The sequence below is a fragment of the Salminus brasiliensis genome, chromosome 6 (assembly GCF_030463535.1).
Source record: "Salminus brasiliensis chromosome 6, fSalBra1.hap2, whole genome shotgun sequence".
NCBI lineage: Eukaryota > Metazoa > Chordata > Actinopteri > Characiformes > Bryconidae > Salminus > Salminus brasiliensis.
In genome coordinates, this window is record NC_132883.1 from 34,606,010 (window position 1) to 34,614,195 (window position 8,186).

Below are 8,186 nucleotides of genomic sequence, written 5' to 3' on the forward strand. Positions count from 1 at the left end.
GTAACTGAAAAAAGGAAGTCATGTATATAGTGCAGCTTTAGCTTGTTTTAAAAAGTGTTGAAATATGACAAGGTTACTTGAAAGAACAAAGAAAAAAGGCAAACAAGCTTGAAACCTGAAGAGAATAAATAGGAGACCACTATAGGAAATGAGCCACTTATTTTTTACTTGAAGATGCTGCTGCTATGATTTGATAATTACTGGTTGAAACTCGGGTCATCTCTCTCTCTCTCTCTCTCTCTCTCTCTCTCCCCACATAACTCCTAGTATGATGTTGGTCAGCACAGGCATCAGTTGGATGTATTAGAGCTGGGGAGCAGTGCCTTCCTCAGAGCGAGCTGGCTGCCTAGCTGGTGTGGTGGTTTGAAAAAAGAGGTGATGGCTGGCTTCATGCATGTCTTAATCCTCCTAGTGTTGGAGGCATTGCTAGGGGGAGCTCATATGAACAGGGATTCGGTATGTGACCTCTCCAAATTGGGTAGAATATGCCCATTATCAGAATCACCTCCGAGCAGTAAAATGCATGACCTCAAAAAGAAAGCATCTGCTAGATACGCTCTGAAACACCAAGATACTCTCCATGTATTTTTTATAATTCATGTGTGTTAATTATTAAGGAGACGGCAACATTTTCAGCAGTGTTGGATCATATGAATCAGCCTCCAGCTCCGCACTGAAGCTTCCCTTATTCTCTGCTGGATAGCAGGGCAGTAGAATAACTACAGTAGGTTCTCCTTTAAAGTGATGTTTTGACCAAATTGGACACCATTTTTTCTCTATCCCAAACATAGCTGATCAGCCAAGACATGTCTGGTGTCTGAAGTTTGTTTTTTTAGTTTTGGATGATGACTTTCTGGCTTAAAGATGCCACTACAATCAATATCCTTTTGTATACTATTGTAGACAACAGTGTGTCATACAGTGCCAGACAGCACATAAAGAAGTCTGTCTGAGATTACTTCACTTATTTTAAAAAGCAAAAAAAAAAAGCGAGTAGGTTTGGGATGACTGAAAGAATGAAGATTGCAGGATTTAGATCTTCCATAATGAAGATAGCTTTGAAAATATGTTGAGAGAACGATACACACACTCAGCCTCTTTTCGAACAGCTGATGCTGCATTGCCAGGCAGCCAAGGAAGAAAGCACCGGGTCCCCAGCTCCACCACACCAGTTAACAGACGCCTGTGCCAGCCAACATTGATTCAAGAGAGATGAGGGGAGAGAGAGCACAACAATTGTGCTCTCCTGGATGCTGTGCCATATGTTGGCCATAGTTACTCCGCAACACCTCACTCACAAAATCCCAGTTATATTAACTTAGAATGCAAACAAATTCATATTTCATGTTAACCATGGAAATAGTAAGGTATGGTAAAGTGTTAAAACAACACAGCAATAAATAACTATAAGTCAGAGAAATTACAATCCTAAATTGTATTTCATTGCTGTAGCAAAAAGAAAAGAATCAGTTTTAGCCATTCTTCACTTTTTGACATAATGTAAGAATAACAGGTTTTATATTATTCTTTACATCGTGTGAGAAGTTCATGGTGAATAGACCAATAGAAATGCTCCAAAATTACTTGGAATAAAATATCTTTACACTGACTTCCTAAATGTTAAGGTTTTCGTCCTCCTCCTGTAAAGCTGCCATTTAGAGATACAAGGTTTTTGCATGACAACTACGATATATTGGGCAAATTAAATAAAGCAAATTCTATGTGTTCATGGGGACCCCTGATGTCTTTGGGGCCTTATACAAATGCTTATACTGCTAATAACTGTCATGCCACCTCTCCCTCTCTGACCCTGAAACACAGTAGTGCATTACCATGGTTACCCGACTGTCCATCCCACTTCCCATCAAGTGTGCCAAAGCGCCTTTGGTTCTGTTTCAGGCATGCAACGCAACAGTGGCATTAACCCTGATGCTCTCTCTTATACACATGCACACACACACACACATAACCTCCAGCTCCTCTGCCTTAAACACTCTAATCTCCAGCTGCATCAATGGTCCTTGGAATTCTTATTTTTGTGTAATAATTTTATAATATCTAATTATAAGATAAATTTACATAGCAACATATGCCTTACAGCATACGTAAGTCAGATAAGACCATTATAATAATAATTGAAATTCCCCTTATTTATTTAAGTGAAGAATAATAATAGAATAATAATAGAAAATGGAACCAAAAGTGCAATAGAGCACAAGCAAGTAAAAACAGTAAAAAGGTTAGTAAAAGCAAGACAAAACAGATCTTCACCCTCCTCCTAAATGTACAAAGATCAGGAACCCTCATGTGATCAGGAAGGTTAGGGCCATAATTGTAAATGGCTACCTTTCCACATTTAACCCGACAGCAGGTACAGCCAGAATGTTACTATGGGCTGATCTTGAGGGAATACACCTGCTAGTCATATCACAGAGGCACTGTGGAAACAAGGTATTTCAAAATAATGAATAATGAATTTGTAGTCATTCAAACTGCAGCATTTTACACCCTCTGCAAACTGGAAAAAGAGCTTCTTGGTAAGCCATAAAAGGGCATTGTATTATTATTTCAGGAATGATGTATGTATGTATGTTTCTCACTGACAGTCAGCAACAGCATGTTACAGCCTTGAATATATTTCTATGATGAAAGAATGTTTTGTGGCTCTTAAATTTAATCTTATGGTCAAAAGTGACATGATTTAATATAAAAATATTAAAAATATTTAAAAAAATCATATAAAGTGATTATGATTTTAATATAAAGTATTTAGTATATTTTATATACAGAAATTCCAAGTAAGCAATTTCAATCTAAATACAATATCAGTTTTAATAGATCTTTGAGGACGCTGATCCCAAGATGGAACCCTGGGGCACTCCACAGGACAAAGTGTGACACATTATTCACAGACGCTCAGGTAACACTGAAGGAACAACTGCACTAAGATCTAAGAGAACCAATACAGATACCGGCATCTTAATTAACCTTAAGATAATCTAAAACCTTGATAACTGCTGACCTTTAATAAGGTCAAAAACATATTTCACATCATAATTGTTGAGCTGAGATAATTAGTAAGTTTAAGAGATAATTACTTGCCTATTATTAACAATGTAGGGGGTTTGAGAGTAACTCAATAAACTGTTTGGACATTGTGGTAAAACCCTCCTTGGCCTAGCCATTTCTATTAGGCTGTGTTTTAATGTAGGAGAGATGCAGAGATCCAGACCATGAACTTGTTTAGAAGCTTAGCCTCTATACTCAGCTCCACAGTCTCCTATGAGGCTCATCAAATCCCGGGATCGCTTCAGAACTCCTTCAATGTCACTTAAGTCCTGTGAGCCGAGTTTAACCTTGAAGCTCTGTAAGGTGTCATGGATATGCTCCGCCCCCAGCACACCCAGCCGGCAGCCCACAATGACCCCGCCCACAGCTGGCTGGTCCAGAATATATCGCGTGGCCACACTAGGGATGGAGCAGCCGTGGCGCTTGGCTACAGAGGACAAAACAGCAAGGAGTTCTTGGAAGAGATTCCAGCCACCCCAGGAGTCCACCATGTTCTTATACTTGCTCAGAGACGCTGTGTAGAGCTCAGCTCGACCTTTAGGCTCGGCACTGTTTAGATAGCGCTCTGAGAGGAGGCCACCACCTGATAGAGAGGGTGAAAGACATTGGGTGAGGAAGATCAAATCAGATGTAGTCGCCCTTGTGATACGCCAATGTGGAAGTTCTGATTATGATAACCGATCAAGCACCTTGATGTGACTGCTACTAATACTTACAATAAAAATAATGTATAACTGTGTCTCAGGCGATAGAAAATGTTTTTGTTACCACTTTGTTGAATAACATTCTAAGCTGTAGTATTTAGTGGCATTAAAGGCCTGGTTTCCATCCCCATCGCTGTGCTTACTTGGTAAGATACTCTAGAACGGGTTCACAAATTCACACTAAAACACTATGAATGACTCAACTCCAAACAATGGCATTTTGCAGGACTGTAGAACTGTGCAGATTTTCCCACCCTGGCACAAGATTATTTTGATTGTCAAACACAGAATCTGGCCAAAGTGGGGAAAGACACAATAAAAAGCCACTCATTTTCTTATTCATCTTAGAGGAAGTATACAATATCAGTGATAAGCTGTGTCATTGTGCCCCCTTCTGGCCAAAAGCTTAGTGACACAGAGTGCCTAAATCATATATGGTCATAAAACAAAATGATTTATTACATCTTCAGAATGGAATTGTATTACTACACAGATACTTCCCATGTCAGAAAGAGACTGACTGATCAAGAACTGTGACTAACATCCCAGTCATACTGCACACTAAAGACTCTCACCCTTTCACCGTAAGTGCCTATATGTAAATAGCAATGTGTAATAGCAATCGTAACGTATAGTAACACTAGGAGGGTGAGGACAAGCACATGCCTTCTCTGATACATGTGAAGTCCGCCACCACCTCTTTTCAAACTGAATCACAAGGCAGACGCTGAATCCCTAGCTCGGACACATCAGCTAACAGATGCCTGTGCCGGTCAGCATCTCATTGGGATTCACCAATTGTGCTCTCTTGGGCTCTGGCTACTGATGGCGGACTCGCAGCGTAGTGTCAGTGCCTTACTCCGCTGAGCCACTCAGAGCCCCTTTCTAGTTAGTTTTTTTTTCTATGTATATATTTTATATTTTATCTGTAAATATGATCAAATTTGCCTTACAGGCACTTTCCTCTGTCCCACAGTGACTTACCCAGGGTACCGTAGGTGAGTAATTTGATGTCGTGCTTCAGACAAAACTCTTCCATACGTACTGCAGGCCGCCGGTCAATCAGTGAGTATTGCACTTGGTTGCTCGATATACGGATGCCTTTGTCCACAATCTCCTCCAAGTGCTGAGTGTCAAAGTTTGTCAGGGAGAGTTCTCCTGCATACAATCATACATATCAATCCAAACTATCAATCAAGACACAATTTAAAATCCAACTGACAGAACACAACACGAACGCGTATCTATCCACCAGGTGCTTACAGATACTGAAAGAAGATCCTTTAAGCAATAAAAACATGTAAGTGGGAGTTTACTTATCTCAAGTGTTCTATTGCTGTTTCCAACAATTTTGCAATGTAAGGAAAAGGTAAAGCAGGTGAAGGCCTTTATGTTGATTATATAGTTGATTTAAATATTAGGAGTTTCTTATATGGAGCAGATTAAAATGACATGCAGTAATAAGTTGTTGTTTTGATCATCTTCTAATGAGGTTTGGGAGACATACGTATAGTGCCCTCCTGTTGCATGTCTGAAAGATGACCCAGAGCCTCCAAGTATCTTTTATCATTGTAGTCCCAATAGTGAAACTGAAGACAGTCTAGTGTGTCAACCTGCATCTTACTGAGTGACCGCTCAATAGCCTTTTCCACTACCTGTGGAAAAACACACAAATGCACAAATGAAACAGTTATAAGTGGTAATAAGTGGTGTCCACTCAAATTCAGAAAACTAGGGTTGTCCAATATGCACAAAGTATCATGTTGTGATTATAGTGCAGGGAGATAATGTCTGTACCCAGTGTACTGGTACGGCAATTCAATTCTAATGATTCCGGGCAGGCTCTGAAACCACTGCATGCCTGACTAGAATGGATGGATGAATTTTGGTGTCATTGTAATTCAGCATGGTTTGGTCATAAACCTACTGCACTAAACCTGGTAATGAAGCGCTCATTTGAACCAGGTGGGTTTTTAACAGGAGATCAAGAAACTGTGCTGCACACCAAAAGTCCAGAATGGGAACTGATGAGCTCTGACGAGGCGGATAGCATTGCTGCCTTCCATGCGGCAGACTGAGGCTTAATTCCATGTCAGGGCAAACACACTATGTTAAATCTAAAAAACATGTATAAAGAGATGTATCAACTTAAATATTTTTGTGCTGTCCTATCTCGGGCTATACTAGTTGAACCAGCTAATGCATGCATGTACAAATGACTACAATTGATCGCAAATCCAGCCTTTTTTTTTCTTCTTTTTTTTTTTTACTTCTGAGACATTGCTGACAGATAGCCCTCAACGTTTTTACATATTTTAAAATATGTTTCTTACCTTTCTGTTCATTGGTCCTGGTCTTGGAACCCATTTTGTAAGACCCTGTACAGATGGTGTTTCTCCATCTCTGGATTTAAGCTAAAGAACAACATTGATACACATCAAAAATACAAGCAGAGTGTTTTTTGTACAGTGCACTCGTTTGACGTAAGGCAGCTAAAAACAACAAAGATACAAACTGTTAAAACTAAGGGGTGAGGGTATGTTTCTATTGTATTTGTTCATGGTCAGTAACCTTATAGTAAATTTACCATGTATCAAGTATCTAAAGCATTTCTTGAAATCATGTCATTTTATAAGTTTGACTGTGAGCCTTTCCAACAGCTGTTCATGCTCACAGTTTTTAGAGTTCGGTTTTGCCTCTGTTCTGTTTAGCACTGCTTCATTCACTTTCACTACATTTCGTTACTCATTACAGGTTCTAGCTCACTAAAGACAAAGTAGGCAGTATAACATGAGAGAAGAAACGTACCTGACTGTAGAAGTTACCATATATCTCCTCTGCCGGTCCATAAATATCTGCCATATCAAATGATGTCAGTCCAGAACTCACATACAAGTCCATTGCTTGCACTAAGAAAGATGTGACACTGAATTCAATATAAAGCATCAAACTACAGCAACTGATAAAGCAATCAATCCATGCAAACCACAAAACTGTACAACAAACACAGGCAACACATCACCTGCTGTACCCATATTCTCAACCTGTAAGTTGGGCTGGGCAATATATTGTAACTATCAATCCATTCAAAACTATCTAAATATAAAAAATATAACAATGTGTGCTTACTTAGTACAGTAAAATTACTATGGAACTGAAGTGTTTTCAATTAATAATATTTTATTTTACATCTACTTAAGCATATTTGTAAGGAACGTAATCTACTCCCCTGCCACCCGTGTCAGACCAGCTGCCCACCCTCCTGCCATTGCTACCAGCCTAATGACTATGTTCAAATCTACCACTATTATTATGACCCCCATTAACCATCATTACTCTCATTACTCTTACCAGCACTACTATGATTATATTAATGATACTATATTACGATTATTTTGCACACCTGAGAAGTAGAACAGTCTTGGTGGTGGTTCTGCGACTTTTATCAATACTTTATGAATAGTTCAGACCAGAGGATGATGGCTCCTTGCCACTGTCGCCTTCGGCTTGCTCACTGGGGGTCTTAGATTTTCACGTCTTTTTATGTTGTTTATTTCTTGTCCTCTTACTGATTACTGATCCTGTAAAGCTGCTTTGTGACAACGCATGTTGTAACTAGTAAATTTGTTTATGTGCTTTTTTAGACCTGAATTGCACCAAAAAGAGAATCATTTAGCCCAATAAACTGTATTCGCCCCTGTGCTCATGAGTGCTGGATGTAAAAAGTGCTTTTTGGGGGATAGGTACTTGTATTTAGGCATTACTTCATAGGAGTATTTGCTTGAGTCTGGATTGAGGCTAAGTTCTCTACACAGAAAACAGAGGGGGTGAAGGTGAAGGACTTACCTGCTTTGACCGGGTCCACTGCACCGTGAGCACCGGACACCTGCCACATGCCATTCAAAACGCGACACACCTCCAAACCCCCAGAGAGACGCACTTTGGGTACCACAGCCATTCCGTCCAGCCACTCAAACAGCACGAGCCTGTCAGCTCTGTAGAAAACAAACACCTGAGACCATGTGACCGTGGAAAGCGCTGCGGTTACTGTCAGGTGCAACAAAACACTGCAGTGTTTCTGTAACTGTCCATTCAGCAACAATGATATTAATCCTAATAATAATGTACATACAGTGTTATTTACTTTCCTCCACTTCTCCGTTCCTCCCCAGCGCTTCTGGGGTCGTTTGAGAAGCTCGTTATTAAACACTTTTGCGTAAGCGCGTAAAGCCACAGAGAGGAAAAAGTCAGCGAGATGTGGCTACTTCTGCTCGCCGAGCCAACGAGCTTCATATGCTGTATTTAGACCCTCTCAATGCTTTCAGTGCCATTCACTTATTTGTTGTAGGTGCTTCGTTCAGACCATGGTTAGACGCAGAGTTAACAGGAGTGTGTTAACCGCACAGTATTTCA

General features: G+C 40.0%; 1 protein-coding gene across 2 annotated transcripts; it reads right to left on the reverse strand.

Moving 5' to 3' along the window:
* Positions 1-2,152: 2,152 nt before the first annotated feature.
* Positions 2,153-7,972, reverse strand: LOC140556914 (uncharacterized). Of its 2 annotated transcripts, none has more exons than XM_072681023.1 (7): positions 7,906-7,972; positions 7,620-7,768; positions 6,582-6,682; positions 6,107-6,187; positions 5,281-5,428; positions 4,758-4,931; positions 2,153-3,652 (listed from the first exon to the last, which is right to left on the reverse strand). In XM_072681023.1, the coding sequence occupies exons 2-7, from the start codon at positions 7,729-7,731 to the stop codon at positions 3,252-3,254; spliced, it is 1,017 nt and encodes a 338-aa protein (XP_072537124.1). In that variant the 5' UTR covers positions 7,732-7,768; positions 7,906-7,972; the 3' UTR covers positions 2,153-3,251. The 2 variants fall into 2 exon arrangements, with proteins under 2 accessions (XP_072537124.1, XP_072537125.1); XM_072681024.1 differs by having other exon boundaries at positions 7,620-7,785; positions 7,918-7,931.
* Positions 7,973-8,186: the final 214 nt, after the last annotated feature.

Coding starts and splice junctions, on each gene's coding strand:
- LOC140556914 (XM_072681023.1), bottom strand. CDS start 7,731: ATGGCTGTGGTACCCAAAGTGCGTCTCTCTGGGGGTTTGGAGGTGTGT. Junction 5,429..6,106: donor CAGGACCAATGAACAGAAAG/GTAAGAAACATA, acceptor GTTTTTCCACAG/GTAGTGGAAAAGGCTATTGA. Junction 4,932..5,280: donor GCAACAGGAGGGCACTATAC/GTATGTCTCCCA, acceptor GATTGTATGCAG/GAGAACTCTCCCTGACAAAC.